The sequence below is a fragment of the Corvus hawaiiensis genome, chromosome 2 (assembly GCF_020740725.1).
Source record: "Corvus hawaiiensis isolate bCorHaw1 chromosome 2, bCorHaw1.pri.cur, whole genome shotgun sequence".
In the NCBI taxonomy this organism is placed as follows: domain Eukaryota; kingdom Metazoa; phylum Chordata; class Aves; order Passeriformes; family Corvidae; genus Corvus; species Corvus hawaiiensis.
Window position 1 is genome coordinate 113,130,855 of NC_063214.1, and position 18,170 is coordinate 113,149,024.

Here is an 18,170-nt window from a genome sequence, read left to right on the forward strand (position 1 = left end):
TCCTACGTATTCAATTTAAGATTAAATCCACTAGATGGTCACTATGGTTTTGAAATTTTGGGGTTACCTATTTTACTGGTTTTGGCTGGGACTGAGTTAATTTTCACTGCAGCCTGTATGGTTCAGTGGTTTGGATTGGTGGCCAAAATAGTGTTGATAACACACGGATGTTTTAGTCATTGCTTAGCAGGGCTTCTACAGTGCCCAGGACTTCTCCTTCTCACCCTGCCCCTTCCAGCAAGCAGGCTGGGGGTGGGCAAGGGGCTTTGAAAAGACACAGCCAGGACAGCTGACCTAAGCACCACACAGGGTCATGCTCAACAATAAGAAGAGGTGGGGGAAAGTGTTTTCAAAGTTGTCATTCCACAGGGACTGGTTGAGTATTAGTCTTCTGGGGGTAATTTCTTCTGCATCACTTGCTTTTACCCTTTTTTCCTTTTACTTATTAAATCGTCCTAATCCCAATCCATGAGTTTTCTTGCTTTTGCATTTTCTATATCTCTGTCAAAGCACCAGGAGATGTGGAGTCTTGTGGTCCTATGCTGCCTACTGGAGTTAGCCCACCACACCCATGAAACCACTTCTAACATAAAATTTTGTTTGTGACCTGTTCAGGAACTGTACCAACAAAATAACTTTTTTATTTTTTAAGTGGCGTTAGATTGTCCTCTACTTAATGGGAGGACCATTAAATATACCTCCTGCTGAAGTTCTTCCCATCGAGTATTGAACTTGTCAAGTTTCTCATTGATCAATTCATCCAAGATTCCACCATCTGTCAAAGTCTGAGCCAGTTCCCGAATCTGGTTGCGGTTATCTTCTGGATGTCTCATTAAACGTTCCAGAGACTGAAAAAAGTCAAAAAAAGTAGTTTATTTTCCTTTTTGTAAATAAGGTTCTACAGAGCAATCCCAATTTGCCTTAAAAATATAAGAAAGAAATATCATGTTTCATATAAATTAAAAATAGAGAAAAAAAGATGAAGTACTTATGCTCCATGCCTTGATAAATAATGTTCTGTACTACTTATTACCAAGCACAAAGATTTTTCATAAAGCAATAAATTTACTGCTTGATTTTAAAAATGTGGGCTATGCCCAATGAATTCAGTGAAAGTAGTTGTACTTTAATATAAAAAACTCACTTGAGTATCTAAATTGATGAAATTCAACATCAAGAATGAATTATCAATGCAATATTTTGTATTTTGATGCACTAAAAGTATTAATTTAATTCCTACAAATTTAAAAGGCTCTATGAATAAAAAAGAATAATAAACAAAGTTGCACTTCTATGATGGAAACTTGCCCTCTCTGAAGCCTTCAACATTTTTTGACTGTCTGAACTGAGGCAATTTTTTTTAAGAATGCTTATTTTATCATTACCAAAACTGTCTATGACACCAGCCATACCACATTTAATTACTGTTTGATTTAGCTGGATTTGAATTCAAAACCTCGTTTCTTGAATCTAGTGAGAACTTAGGACTTTACAAATATTCTGAAATTTGCTCCTGTGTAATGTTAATTCACAGCTTGTTTAGAATGACATGGAATTTACAATTTATTTATATGTGATTTGGTAATTTAAGTTAGCACTTACATCTAAAGACTCAGAAATCTCTTCTGCACCTCCCTGGATATTTTCAGTCGCTTTGAGTTTCCGTTCGATCTCATTCAACCATTTATTTTCTACATCCAAATACGACAATAATTCACGCCAACATGCCCATACCTCCTGATGAAGAAAAGGTTTATTTAGATTGAAAAACTCACTGAAAAATTTCACTCATTAAAATACTGAATACATTCATGCCTTATCCCCTAAGCAACATGGTTGATATTTGAGGCTTATGGAACAATACAGTTGATTTTTATTTCCCACTACTCACATGATCCAAATTAATATAAAAGACAAGAAAACCATCATTTTGATTAAACAGAGAAAAAACACAGAAAATAACATGAAAAAAGTGAACACTTCTGCAAAACACAACTTGAATCTTCATCTACTATTCACTTTATATGTTTTCTGTAAAGTTTTTTTTAATATAAATATAAAAGTGAGCAGAATTTTTAAAGACCCATGTTAGAAATTTATGTCTTTATTATAAAAAGCAGTTAGATTCCTTATATATTCTATATACTAATTGCTTAAATAACATGTTCATAAAATGTCAGCTTTTAAGAATTCAGATTGAAATCTCTACGGAAATTAATTCTAAACCGCATTTAGTGCAATTTATGTACCTTTTAAGTGCTAGAGTACTAAATATAATGTTGTAAAATGTTCTTATTCTCCTGAAATTAAATTATTGTCTAATATTTTATTTATACAGTGCCTGAAGATATCTGCTTAAATAAGCAGATAAAAATGGCACTATATACACAAACAAAACATTTAAACTCTCCATAAATAATCTCTTTTTGTACCCTTTTTTTCATTAGTAGAACTTATTAATGTTATTGAAATGTATTACACTCTTGGCAGATCAAGCTTCCCAGAGTGCAATTCATCTCACCTAACTTTTCTCACAACAAATGAGGGTTATAGAGGGATATTAACATGCAACAACACATCATCAATGATCAGGGTAAATACAGATTACCAGTTTAGACTACACACCTAATTTTCCACAGTGAAATTCAGACAAGATAATTTTTACTCTGGTATATTATTGTGCTGTATGAGGTTAGCTCTTTCAAATTATTCATAAGCAAAATATAGCTCTTGCAAAATTCACAACAAAAAAACCACACCTAATTCACTGTGACTACTGTGTAATATAAAAGCAGTGCCATGGCAAGAATCAGCAATGGAGTTGGCCGAAATGGCAGGGTCAACTTGAAATACATGAGAAATATTCAGTTTGCCAGAAGATCAAATGCTGTTCCCATGCTGAGATAACACCACCTGACCAGCTTCAGGGCCATTCAATCAAAATCCTTTGCCATGGAAGAGAGAAGCACAGAGTTGCTGATAAAGAGAACATCACAGGGTTGCTACAAAGCCAGATTCCTGGCTTGATCTCAGGAGGGATAAAACCTTGGGCAGCCATTGCCATCTTTGACCTAAGAGCCATGTCTCAGTCTTTTCTTGTAACACAACTCTCTAGCAGATATGATTCTCAAAATAACTTTGTGTGTGGCTCATAACATGGGGTATTTGGTATATGGCTCATAAAGCGAGGATAGCCTTGGGCTACCCACGATCCCATATGATGATATATCTGTGCTCTCCACCTTACTTCTTGCAGTTAGGAGGGCTATAAATACAACGACTGACAAGATATCAAACCTCCAAAGTCTTCCACTTTCCATTCAGTCTGCTGCAGAGTTGCTGGTAGCTGGTAATTAGAACATCAAGCTCCTTTTTCAAAGCCTCATGAGCTGCTGGTGGAGCCTTTGCTATAAAATTATTCACAGAATCTGTAATAAGCTTCACTTTCACCTCTTTCTGCAGAGCTTCCTCCTTTGCTCTCTGGAAAGGAAAAAAAGAGAAGTTGTAGTCCTGGTTTAAGAAGGAAACTGATTTCTGATAACTGTCAGTGTTCTCTGACAGAATCCTAGAGGGAGAAAAAAAACAACACTACAGCAAAACAAAATACAACAGGAAGCATTTAATTCCCCGACTTTCTGACATAATCTTGAATGCATCCAAAAAACTTTTGCTTCATTTTGTTGCCAATACACAATACTCAATATAATTTAACATCTCACAGCCATCTAGTGTTCTGGAGCTCTCAGGCTAATGGAACATTTCAGCACTTTTTTCCCTCAGGAAATTGTCCAAACACTTTTAGCATCATAACTTATGAACCACAAATGACAAAAAAAAAAAAAAAAAATCTGTTTTGCTACAAATCCACGTACCCAGATTTAACAGCAAAATCACAAGCTCACTTACAATTAAGTTGTTCCATAAATTTCCATATATTATGCATATTCTGACTGGCAGCAAATTATTTGTTTCAGTAAATAGTGAGACCATCAGTTGCATGGTCTGAAGCTCTCAAACACTGGAAAAACCCATGGAAAATGAAGAGTTTGAAAACAAAGTGTTGGATAGATTGTTAAAGCCATATATATAATGACAACCAGGTTATTATCTGGCTTCCTGAATAGCACAAACCAAACAATTCACCTTTGAAATAAGAATTAAGCCCACATCCAGTGGCTCAGCAAAAGTGTATTTAAGCATGTATCACAAGTTAGTGTTTTTGTCCAAAGGCCATGTTCATCCCACCTGAAGGAAACTTTACTAATTGAAATCAAAATATGCTGTTTCTATACTCCTATATTAAAGACACAATATGCATATATGGCACACACCAACATGCATCCTAAAGTCCTATTTTTTTTTCTGCTCACTCTAAAGCAAAGACAAGATATAAAACTGATTTCACTCTACTGCTGCTAATGCCCGATTTTTAGGAATTACTCCTTAAGTAAAAAGAATGTTGAAGCTACATCCAAATCAAATATCCAATAAAGCAAAGAGGAAAAAAAGCAGTGTGGTGTTGAGGAATATCAAATATCTCCTAGCATATTCCAAATAGAAATTACTTCAAGCCACCTGCTACGTTTAACTTTAGGCTGCTAGATCTGAAAAGGCACTTTTCTAAAAAGAAAGAGTAGACCTTTCTTTACAATGAGAGCTTCAAAAAAACTTTGAACACAGCTTAAGGAATTAATTAATCTTTTACCTTCAGTTCCTCAACAGCTTTCTGTAACTCATCGGGTGTTTTATACTCAAAATCTCTTTCCAGATATTCTTCCTCAGCTTGTGTTATCCACTCATGCATCTCTGATAAATCCTTTCTGAGACTCACAGTCTTATCCAAACCACCTTTTAATGCAGCCTTCTTAGCATAGGCCTTTAAGAAAGAAAAGATTACATAGTACTTGAAGCAAAGCTACTGTACAAACCTGACAATATTTTAGCCTGAAAATAATCAAATTAAATCCTGTAATAATAACATTGCTGAAATTAGGCAGATGTTAACAAGTAATTAGGTAGATATTAATAATAGACAATCAAAAAAGTACTAGATTTGTGTACACCCTTTTTTAGCGAATCATGGCTGTGCAGAATGAGTTTGTAATGATTCTACAACAAGAGTCTACACCATATGCTCATGTCATCAGAAAGAAAATCTGGAAAAAAAACTATCTCCCAGGGACTATTTTCTGTGAGATGTAAAAAGAATAAACACAGGAGACTTTGAAAGTGCATCCAAGGATGAAACCAAAGCCTCTTGAGCTATGAAGTCAGATGACCTTCTAACTAGTTCGAATGCAACTTACTAGAGAATAAAGCAATATTCATATCTTCCTTCTGCTGATAAAGTCATTAGTGAATGTCTCAGAAAGGTCAATATCCTAAAAATAGGTAAGGAAAAAAACCCCAACCTCCTATTGGAAGAAACTATTTATCTTAAAGGGAAAAATACTACTGTTAAATCATTTCCTAATCACTAAGTGGGGATCATATAATTGTGTTATATAGCTCATGTATAAAACAAAAACTAGATAATATTTTAGATTACCTCCATCTAAAACCATTCTCTGATTCTATTCATTGTCCATTAACCTATCAAAATTGTCCCTGATTGATCTATCTTCCAATAGTATTAAGAAGTTTGCATCAAAAATAGGAAGTTGTACTGATGCCATTTCTCAGAGTTGGGCTTGCAGAGCTTATTGCTCCAATATCCTGCTCTGTGGTGCTGCTTCAGTAAACATTATTTTCAGCAGTATCAGGAGAAATTTTCTTAGTATTTGGTCTTAATTTCTGACTTTTATTGGTTTGTTACTCGTCCTTGAGGACTGGCTGTTTAACATAAATGCTGTTCTACATAAATGTTGTTTTACAGAACAAAATAGAGCAACAATCAGTGAATATAAAAGCCGAATTTTATGTGGCTCTGCAAAATTGTCTCTTCCTCAGCCTCAGCACCAGAAGAGAAGGTAATCTCCCACCACCTGAAAAGAGTATCTGAATTGTCAATGACAATTGCCAATTAACATATCTCAGTCATATTAACTGCATGTATATCAACCCAAGCTGACTTTTCCAAATATTTTCAGGAAACCTGGACAGACCAGACTCATTTTTGTATTGACTACTCAATAGCTATGATTGAAGAAGTTCTGTTAGAAATGCCCACTGAAAGGCAATAATCTGTGCCTCTTATTGAATGAAATTATTGCAGGCAGATTTTTGGGGAAGTCAGAATAAAACTGTGGCAGACTTCTGTACTTGTAAGGCAATACTTGAAATTTCTGTGAGAGAAGTGCAAAAGTATGCCGCTTATTAATATCACAAAAAAAAATGGAATTAAATACTCCATGGTAGTGAAAGGGGAAAGACTACAAAACTGGATCAATAAAATCTCTTACAGATTTCAAAGATCAAAATTTTAAAATATGTTTATCAGAAAAATATAGAGAGACTATTTTCCACATACAAAGTGAATAATGAAAAATTTTAGAAAATATATACCACATTAAAAGGTAACAGTTTTACTGTTATGAAAATATATATTATAAAGGTAGACAAGAGAAAAAGCAAGTAGGAAAAATTTAAAGGTAATAAAACATGAAAAATCTCATTTGAACTGTCATAAAAATAAGAATCCAAATGTCATCGGTGAAATAATAGTAATTTTTAGCTTCCTTACTCTCCAAAATTATTAATAATGTCTTTAATTAAAATAAAAGAGCTGTCCTTTCCTATTATGCCTCATTCTCTCAACTCCATGTGACTACTGGAGACTAATTTATACACATGCATATGTGCACATACTCTTAATTCTGAGTTACTGAATTATGAACCCTTCACTGCTTTAACGCCTTTTTTCATCCAGAGCAATAACAAGAGATTACAACAATGTATAAGAGAACATAAAACTAAATACAGAACTTGACTGTTTTGGCAAATGCCTAAACAACACCTTCAGAAATCTACTTTTGCAGGAGCCATAAATGACACTGCTGTTAGATCTAATATATTAGTACGTAACTTTGTCATAAAAATAATAAGGTACTGTTTTATAATATAAATGAATATACTTTACATGTACTGCTACAGGCTAAATTACACTCTGTAAAATATTAGTTTAATTAATACATCTAAATTCAGCTTCGTATCTACTGCATATGTACAGAAGGACAAATTCTGCCAATGATAACCCTGATGATTAATTTCAAAAGAACCAGTCACAGCAGGAGACTTGGTACCTGTTGGCAAATGTGGTCCCATTGAGCATTGAGATCCTTTAGCTCTGACTCTATTCTGGAAGCAAATTCTGGCTCTGCTTCTCTCTTCATTTTCTCCCCAGTCTCATTAACACTGTTCAAACTGGGCTGGATTGTCTGGATATCATTTACTAAAGCCTAAAGAAATAGCAAAAGATTACGCAAGCAGCATTCACACAAAGTTTTAAATATGTTATCTCTATGAAAATGTGTCTACATGAGATTCTGAATTGTCTGGGGTCCAGATCTCCAGTCAAATGAGTACAATCAACAGACTTATCTATGAAAAGAAACAAGAAAGAAATGAGCAGCTCTAATGTGGCAAGCTATTCTATACCAAATAAAATTATGTCATTTTTAAATGTTATGTATGCCCTGTAAATACATACTTACATAATGTTACATTACATATATTATATCTCTTAAAATGCTTCCCTGCTGTTGGTTGAAGAAAACATGAAAATACATAGATCTTTTATTCACATTTCTGAAATAACATTCCATTATAATAGTGAAAAATAATGATAATTCTTATTTATATAATGGGTAAGAGAAAGTATGAGGAACATGCAGTTCTGTAAGATCACTGTGTATGTTTCGTAATATTTACACATCCTGCCAGAACATTTACAGAACTTGTAAATTCCACTGAACATAGAGACAGGGACCATCACAGATTACAAGATTCACTGCACTAACACACTCTGTTGGGACAGGAAGAAGAATTTGTAAACCATGTGATGGAAGTACCAATACTTCACGATGCTTTAAAACTCTACTGGGATAGCATCTGGAACTCCTAAGTTTAGTGAAAAAAGAATGGATATAACTCAGAATACCTACAAGTTCTTTTGTTACAGTCGGAAAAGTTTGTAAATCGTGTAACAGATATAGAAAAAGATTTTTTGGCACAGATTATCGAGATTAAAAAAATAAATAAGCAACATTCGTGAACTCAACAAAGTAAATAAACAGTTGACTTTAGAGGCTAGTTACATATTATTTGTTGTATTTGATGTTTTGCTCCTGCTATAAATACATAAAAATACTGTCACTGTTTGTCTCCTTCTGGTATTAAAGTTTTCATGTTTTTAACTGAATTTTCCTTCAAACTGAGGACATGCAAAAGGTTCAAATATACTGCAGAAGGCAATCCCCTTAAAAAATGAATCTATTTTTAGGAACGGTAATCATTTGTGTAACTTCTGTTTAAGCTCATCTCATGGAAAGTAATTGAGTAACTGTCAAGCAGGCAGGTAATACTCACTGTACACTGCTCAAGTTGCTTTTCCAGTGCTTCTGAGTCTCCAAGGGCAGGCCACTCCTCCTTCAGAAAAACATCCACTTCAGCCATCCACTTCTTCAGTGTTTTAGTGTCATTCTGTGTATTAAAACGACATTTCATTGCATCACACAAAACCTGACTGGCAAGAGTGTAATTCATCCTGACACTACAATTAAACTCATTGCAATGTAATTTCAAGATTATTGAGCTGTCTGAAAATACAAACACAGCAAACAAGGAAAACCAATTTTACCTGGGACTGTCATCAACACTTTAACCTGCACTTTGACCACTTCTGACCAAGTTTAATGTGTCTACGAGTAGGCAACTTTATGGCTCTCAAATTTATGCCTTACAAATATCATTTGTGTTTAGATACTGCATGTTTGTTCATTGGTTCCTTCTATGGCTTCATACTACTCATACTTGGCATTTAATTCAGGCTCTCCTATCAAATCTTCTGTGCTTCCATTTAATATTCAGACTCCTTTTGGAAGTTATATGCTCTAGTGCCTATTTTTCTACCAGAACACAACACAGAAAAATGCCCTCATTATTCAGAATGAAAAAAACCAGTGTAACTGAAAGAGATCCACTTCAGAAACTAAAATCATATAATGGCTCAATGAGTCATTTCAGAGTCTCTCAGTTACTGTTTCTAACACTAGAATAGAGACATTATTTTCATAGTCTTTACTTAACTCTTGCAATTGATAAAAAAATCTGAACATCAAATACTTAGAAAGAGGGAATGCTACTAGTCCAGGCAACAAATCTAATAACTTGAAAAGTAGAATGAGATTTAAAAAACACCACCTAAAATTACCTTAAAATGCCATCTTATGTGAACAGATGCACATATTAAAATAAAAATATATATGGCAAAAATTTTAAAAGTAAATTTTAAAGCACTTTTTCATCAAAGTATTTTCATCACCAATGAAATACATATTGATATTGATATTACTTGCTGAATGCAAAGCTGAATTAAAGCACAAAAAGGACATTAGAATAGAGACTTTCTCCTAAAATGTACACAAACGTGCCTTAGTAACAATTATGAGATAGGTAACCAAAGGGAACATTTCCCTAATGTGACTGATATATTTAAAAACAACAGTCTACCGTGGAAGATTAAATCAATTAAAAAAATTAATCATACAAAAATTATCAGTATACTTCAGAATGGCGATTACCAAAACACTGTTGAAATATCTACTGTGCATTCCATTATCCAACAGTAAAAATAGTTCAGAATCATATTTCATGATGAACCTTTAATACCTTTACAAGAATACTTTAAGTATAGTTCATTAATGTGGTAAAATATAGATCTGGTGGGATTTACTTAAAAAGAGATTAGTCTCCAGCTACCAATGAAGATCAAATGTATGACTCTCATTTTCAATCAGATTGTAAATCCATTTTGTTTATGAACACTGATTTCATCATATCCCATACTGATGCATTTCATAAATTATAACAGCTAAAACAATAATCTGGATGAAATTTCATTCAACAAGCTGAAAAGACAATGACTTTTATATTAGATGTGTACCATAGGAATTTCAGGAATAAATATAAGGGCTAAAATTTGTGTGCATCCACAGCTTACACAGATTTAAAAATGCATGTTTTATAGAGCATGGTCATGATGTTCAGGACCTTTTTAAGAGCAGTGGGCAAACCTCTAAATTTGACAAAGGAGTGGGAGTAGAGACAGGAGGGAGAAGGGAGGGAAAAGACAAGATCTTGAATTTCTTAAGCAAAGTGCCTTGCTTTTTTTATGTGCCACTGTTTTGGGAGTAGGGTGGCATCTGTGAGGAGAGGACAGGTGCTGTCCTGTGCTGGATGTAGTTCCAGCTTCCTCCTGTGGAACCACCACAGCACATGGCTGATGCTACGGTGAGCTAGTGATGCTCAGTGACAACGTAGTTAAGAAAGGGCAAAAATGTCAGACAGACAGAGGGGAGGAGGAAAAAAGTGAGAAACAGCCCTACAGACACCCAGGTGAGGTTCCAATGCTGCCATTCTAAATACCTTAAATACACTTTTGCTTTCTGGAAACTGATGCCAAGATACTACCTACCATATTACAGATGACTTTAATTATGTAAGTGGGTTCATTAAAGTCAATATGGTACAGCTACTTTAGATGCATGATAAGTGCTTCAGATACATTGAAAAAGGAAGTAGAGGAACATTATTTACAATTTTTACTGAAATTAAAATTTTTTGCTATTGAAAGAACATAGGCAGAAATAGCCACGAAAACAGAATTCAAAGTAAAATCTTGCACCCATAAAAATCAAGCAGACATTTAAATACATTTTTTGTACTGTTTTAATCATCTCACTTTGGTATTAATTTCTGGAAGTACCTAAATGTGTTCTGTCCTAGTCCATAGCAACAAACCACCACATACAAGCTGAGGCTGAAATAGTTTGATTAACCTGGAATCGCTGGAGTTTGCTCATTCGCTCCTCCAGTTTCTGGCAATGTTCCGCCAGCTGTGCCGAGAGCTTCTTCCAGCGGCCAAGGACCACCTCAATCTCTGATCGGTAACTCTGACTGACTTCTGCAGGGGCTTTCCTGGACAAGTCTTCCACAGTTGTGCTGAGATAATTCAGGCCTTTTTGCTGCTCTTGCAGAGAACTTTGTAGAGCCTATGAATAAGAAGCAAATGGAATCCCGATACATGCGCTAGGCAATTCTCTTTGTTTCACAAACACAGGCAAGACATAGAGGCCATCTTTGCTAAAACAGGGAAAGGCAAAATTTACTGAGCAATTTAGAGTTGTTTTTCTCATGCAACATAGCAAGTAGGATTTTTTTAGTTGAACTGAGAATATAACCCGAGGTATTTATACTTGTTAATAGATGTGATCTACATATATTTCATTAATTTGAGATAGGAATTTACTATGGCCCTGTTGATTACACTTTAAAAAGAACCAGGGGAAAAAAAACAGAACATGGAGAAAAAGAATAAACTTAAGAGAACTGATTCTGTGATTCTGTGATATAAAGTTTTTTATAATTTCTCAAAAATTATGCAATTCTCATCCCAAATTTACTTCATCTATTTTTTTTCTCTATATTCTACTTTTTATTTCTGACTGTGCATCAAACAATATGGTCATTAGCCATCCAAGAGTAGAAACTCTATCAGACATTGAGATACAGGGAGGGTTTATGCCCAGTGGCAAAATTTGTTACACATTTGTGTCTGCTTGTAAATTTGACAGGAAATCTGACAAAAGACAGTGCTTCATTTTGAAAATCAGAATCGTTTTCATGTCAGCCCTGGAAAATGAAATGGCCTAAATCTATATTTAACTACCAGAGCAATCATCTAAGGAGCATTTTATATACCATGGAGACATAAAAGGGTTTTTCCTTAACATTTTCAATATCTTATAAAATTGCTTTCAATGGTGAACACCACCTTAAATTCTTTAACTTCAGGAATCAATATAAGCAAGTAACTACCATTTCCTGAAGCCCTGGCCTAAAACCCAAATAGGCATTATTTACTCAAGATCCACAGGCTTCAGCAGATTCATGTACCAACTCAGAGTTCTGTTCTAAACTTCTCAGTGGAGACATTCATGCCCACAGCTTGATCACTCACCTTGAACTCCCTGAGCCTCTGCTCCATGATTTCATATTCAGCAACTGCAACCTGAGGCACGGAGAGTTTAGTTTCTGACTGCTGCATCCACACAAGTATAGTGTTCATTGTCTCCTTGTAGTGTGCAGGAGGCAAACTGTCAAAAACTACATTCAATGGGGAAAAAAAGGGAAGGAAATAAAGGAAGGAAGGAAGGAAGGAAGGAAGGAAATAAAACAATTTTTTGCTTCACTATTTGGCTTGCTGACAGAAGACACTTGATAAAAGACCAAGCCTTATTGAAGCCTATGGCTGTTTGGCAAGAAATTGCAAAAGGTCCAGTATGTAGCAGAATTATAAAAATAATTTTGGAAACAAAAATATTTTGAAAAATAAACACATTCATTCTAATGTGTTTGACATTTATCTGCCATTTTATGAGTTGTGTGTCATTTGACCTTGTTATTATAGGTCAGAAGACAACTTATATGGCCAAGACAACTATTTTAAATACGTCTGTTCAGAGATCAACAGACAAACCATTGTACTTAACCTAAAATCTAATTTCAGAAAAGTATTGAGAACTGGGGTTCCCTTTTATGGCCCATGTTTATGTGTTCAACATCTCTGTTCAAGTAAAATATTCCATTTAAAACATCTGTTAAAAGCTTAGAAAATTAATCTTCCTTCTACAATAAAGTTGAATTTTATTGAACTCTGCTTATTGTGCCAACATTACAGCTGCTGCAACTAGACAACATCTGGCACACACATGAGCAACTCATTAGCAGAGACATTCCCTCTGCCATCAACAACAGTTGCCTCTATACTCACTGAAAAATGTACAGACAAATAGCATGGCTGGTTGGGACTGAAACATTTCCAACTTGTACATAATAATGAACAGCTCAAAAAAAGTTACACCCATTTGTATCTCCTGTATCCTCCTCCATCTTTCGTGCATCACAAAGAAATGTACTGAAAAATAATCCAGCTCTCCAAAAAGCAGTTTTGACAAACAACATAGTTAAAGTTTTTAAGTGCAAGATTGCTTACATCATACAGATGGTTGGCAGAATGTATTTCAGATTTTAACCTAATTTTTTAGTTGATCAACAGAATGCTATGTGAAAAAAAATACATTTTCAGTTAGATATCATAACATACTAAAATCAGGACAATCTCTCTTGTGGAGTATGCACATTGTATGGCAAACTTTCCTCATAAAAGACTTGGCTGATCTGATTTATGACATATATCTGGGGATTTACAAAAGATAGGACTTAGTACCAGGAAAGACAAGAATTTCTTCCCTTGTGATGTATTTTTGTACACAGAAAGCAATAGTAATATATTCTTGGAAACACAAACCCAAACATTTTCCACCTCATCCAAATTTTAAATCTTTTCTTTCCTTAGTGAAATTTGTATTGTCTTTGATTCATTTAATCCAAACAATTTCCACTTCAGAATAGAACATACATTTAAATTCTTCACTCCAAGTGAATGGAGATATTATTTCAGCAGCTCAAATATGTTAAAGAGTTATACAACTCTTAACTGTAGCTTTATTTAGAAAAATGAAATGGAATTCAGTATTATGATGCAATGTTTGATTTCTCTAAGTTATTTTCCCCTTTAAATGAAAAACAAATCTTATGACAAATGTATAACTTCAGGCATTTAAATAAAATAACAGCTATTTTTGGTAGTACTGAAGAGTACCTCAGAACAGGTGAAAACCTCTATTGCAAACTCCACCAAATTGCATCAAAGTCTTATCCTGCAAGTTTGCCAGTAACATTAAAAATTCTAAAACTATCCAAACACTGCAAACATTTCATTCAATTGTAATGAGTTGTGTTTTCTAATATGTTTGGTTGGACAAAATAAGACTTAAAATGGGATAACAGATATTGATTTAATCAAACTAGTGTCTTCACTATTTGGTTATTAAATATTAATTTTTAAAAGCATATTTGTGCGTGAAACCATCGTTTACCCATTTTACTTTTCCAGATTACTACAGACTAGTAATAGTGAAAAACTTTTCTTTTTCCTTTTTTTTTTTTAAGATAGACAATGTGTCAGCATTTTCATTCACATGGAAGAAGATTAACTTTTAGGATGGCACTTAAGAGCCTTTATTATTTTAGCAGCACGTGATGTCAATGATGAGAATTCAGTCAAATTCCTACAGTGGGATTCACATTACCCAGTTATAACTGTCTAAATAATCTAATCCATTTATGGCCTCTCTGTGGGCAGTATGAATCTCTAAATTCCCCATGCTAGTAACAAAAACCCACATTCAAGACCTGTTTCTTTTTAACCTAAAATTTGCTTTGTGATACTAATATTTATGGGCTAAAGTCCACACGATAAAGCAAAGTGCATTAATATGGATTCTGTTGTATTATATAAAAAAAAATGAATTGTCAATGAAAAACACATAGTAGGTCCTCAATATGGGCCTAGTTTAGACACAGAAAACTAGGTCCATGACAGAACTGTAACAAAATATCAGAGGGAAATTACAAATATGTTACTGTGAAATATCTGAATACAATTTCCATTCCAGAAGGGAAAAATGTTTTTGTATTAATCCATTTCACTTGTAGGGAATGCATTTTGGTGTGACTGATACTGTAACCCCCAAGAATTGACAGGCAAATACATTTGCACTTGCATATTTCTTTTAGAGAAAGTCTGTAAATTTGGAAAAAGAATGTTCAAATAGATACTTGTTTATGATATATTTCTAATAAACAGAAGTATCTAAACATGTGAAAATAGCTTTCCAAGTAATTAAAATATTTTTTTTTGTTTTTCCTCACAGCTTTCCTTGTTTTTTGTGACCAGATTTTTCAATCAAAAATATTTTCCCAAATCAGAAATGAAATGAGAACACAATTATCTCAACAACTATCAAATCACACTGGATAGGTTGCAATGTGTTTCTCCTGCAGTCAATACAAATCCCAATGTTCATCACATCATCGTGAAAAGCAATAAATATCATCTATGAGACCATTTTAGTAAAGAATTATTCCCTGAAATAAATTAACAAGATTAAACTTCATGTATTTCCAATAAAGATCTTTTCAGCAGTAAATGCAATTTAAAACCAGGCTGATTTTTTCACAACTTTGTTTTACTTATTTTGTAATACAAATATTTGAACCAATTCATCTAGGTCTTTATACCGATGTCTTCATAAACGCTGTGATTCCCTTCTCCTAAATTTTTAACCAGAAAGTCTCAAAGCAGAATCATAAGGAGTCTTGTCTAATACTTGATCAATGTTATGCAAGTGATTTAAGACTTCCAACTCTCTTTTTTATAAAGCCCTTAAAAGAAACAGGAGGGAATAATAGAATCACAGACTGGTTTGGATTGGAAGGAACCTAGAAGATCATCCAGTTCCAACCCCCTGTCATGGGCAGGGACACCTTCCACTAGATCAGGTTGCTCAAGCCCCATCCAACCTGGCCTTGCCCTCCCAGGGAAGCCCCTCCCCAGTTCTACAGGATCTACTGTAACAGTAAATATCTTTTAAACACAACTATTTTTTTGCTGGTTTTATTTCCCATCCATAAAAATATTCATAAATAAAATGAAAATAAAATCACCTACAAGAGTAGAGGACATTATCTCAAACACAGTCATTTCACAGGCTGCTTTGTCCTTTTGATCTTGATTTACATAAAAAATTATTACCAGCGGAAATGGATGGGAAAAAAAGGAAAAGAAATTGCTTGCATGATACTTATTAAAACAATAAATTCTCACACACATCTGAACTGTATCTTCAGCTTGAAAGACACATTTAAAGAAGGTTAAGCAAATTTTATCCCTCAAAATCAAACAGCAATGAATATTTTTACTACTAAATCATAGTTCACGTCTTAAAGAAAACTTATAGTTATGAAGTTTTCAGGACACTTGCTTAAAATTTTCCTTCCTCAAGTATACAATGATTTGTGAAAGATTGTTTTATGTATAATTACAATTTCACTGCCACTTAAAACCCAGTTCCAATGTACTTAGGAGCATCAAAATAAGTTAGCAGTTCAAAGTTTTAACCAAAGGAGAATAATTACAGACTAAAACTCCAAATGGTCATCATACTGTTACAGTTACTGTAGTTTATTATCTTATAAAATTATGCCAAGTTTGAATTGCATGAGCTCTATGCAATCCAACACTCTTAAGATACTGTATTAATGGATTAGAGAGAATAATGATGTGCATGCAAAATAATCATAAGCATGGCATGGGTAAATAAAAAGTCTAAAGAATTCTGTCATGATATAGAAGGCAAAAACTTTCTAAAGTACTTCCTGAAATAAACAGAAGAAACATCATTTGAATCAGATGAATAATTCATCATTAATAATAACAACAGCAATGATGACAATGATGACTTCACCTTTGGGAATTACTGATCCTGCAAAGGTAGAATTAGAAACTGAAAGGAAAGCACAGTGCATAAATTTATGAAGCAGAGAAAAATGGAAATAAATATAACTTTTTCTCTGCCACCTCCATCCTGATACTTTTAATTTTACCTGTGACAAAAGACATTTTTTATATTTAGTTACTTTCTAAAAATCTAGCGACTTTGCAATTTCCCTCTAAAGAACATGTATCTTGATGAGAACATGTATCTCAATCAAGGCCATGCCTGGATAACAGTTCAGTGCAGCAGGACTGAAAAGCAGAAGCACCTTTATGGAATTTAGTTCAGTCACAGAGCCAGAGCAGTACTGGAATGAATCAGCTGCCACTCAGGAGGAAGTTTGAACCAGGGAGTATTCACTTACCTGACACTGACTGTCAGCTCTCCCTGGGCTCAGGAGGAATGGGAGGCTGACCAGGCTGCTCCCTAGAAATCTCTCTGACGTAGCAGCAGTTAATTTCAAGACAAGTAAATGTAAAGTATAAACTCTCCTTTTTCACCAGGGCATTACAAAATCTAAGATTTTCCTTGGGAAATAACACTATTCGAATTATTGCCAGCATTGTCCATTTCACTCCCTTGTGTAGATTACTGAACAGTTTTAAGCTCTGACCTTGATTTTTTTCTATATACCAGTATTCTAGACATTACTCTAAATGTATTTGGGGAGAAGAGAGAGCTGGAATGCTGGATACACCACATTCAAAACAACCTACGGATATACAGACATTCTATAAAGTGAGAAAAATGGGGCCATATTTCTTAATATTTTATGAGGTTGTACCTCTTTCAGAAACAGCACTACAAAATAATGAAAAAACCTAACCAAATAGGTTTCAGAATTTAAATTAGGTCTTATAACTGGAAATGCTAATCAAATCAAGGAGAAAAAACATGTAAGAAAATCTGAGTTAATCTTTAGTATTATTTTATTGATAAATCTACTGTGCAGAACAGAGAAACTACTAAGCACTCCTGAATGTTTGAAAAAAACCCCAAACCAAAACTACCATCACTCTCAAAAAAACACAATCAAAACCTGACCAAACAAAAAATATTTGAGGGAGAAAACCCCCACAGTTAGAGGAAATTGTTTATGAGGGAAAAATTATCTTGAAAAACAGAACAGCTAAATACCCTTATCCATCAGAAAAGATAATGAAGCAATAGAACATTAACAAAACCCCCAAAATACCCCCTCACAAAATAACCAAACCTCTTATGATGGTGAAAAGTAAATATCTTTTTAACATAAAAAGAAATCATAATGATGAATCAAAAAGGAAAAATCTTTTTAAACACATGTTGGTTTTATGTGCAGGAAAGAAAAAAAAAATTCAAATACTGATCTGCAAAAACATCATTCAGTCCTCAGGAAACTTTTCCATCTGTAGGAAATAATTATTTACAAATAATTTATGTAAATAAAAGATGGAAATAATTAAAATGGTCTAACAAAATGTCAACATTTTCTATTAAAGTAAGGCCAGAAAAAAGACACAGGATATGGCTCATCTGTAAAACACAAGAAAAGTAGTCATCAAAGAAAGA

At 34.0% G+C, this 18,170-nt stretch overlaps 1 protein-coding gene across 11 annotated transcripts in view; it reads right to left on the reverse strand.

The window, feature by feature from the left end:
• The window catches only part of DMD (dystrophin), a 1,090,817-nt gene that overhangs the window by 661,419 nt on the left and 411,228 nt on the right, over positions 1–18,170 (reverse strand). For all 11 annotated transcript variants that reach the window (XM_048288642.1, XM_048288670.1, XM_048288700.1 and 8 more), the window contains 8 exons: positions 12,179–12,324; positions 10,998–11,210; positions 8,527–8,640; positions 7,242–7,397; positions 4,706–4,876; positions 3,298–3,480; positions 1,603–1,737; positions 699–848 (listed from right to left, as the gene is read on the reverse strand). In XM_048288642.1, the coding sequence (XP_048144599.1) occupies positions 699–848; positions 1,603–1,737; positions 3,298–3,480; positions 4,706–4,876; positions 7,242–7,397; positions 8,527–8,640; positions 10,998–11,210; positions 12,179–12,324 (1,268 nt within the window). The remainder of the gene's footprint in view (positions 1–698; positions 849–1,602; positions 1,738–3,297; positions 3,481–4,705; positions 4,877–7,241; positions 7,398–8,526; positions 8,641–10,997; positions 11,211–12,178; positions 12,325–18,170) is intronic.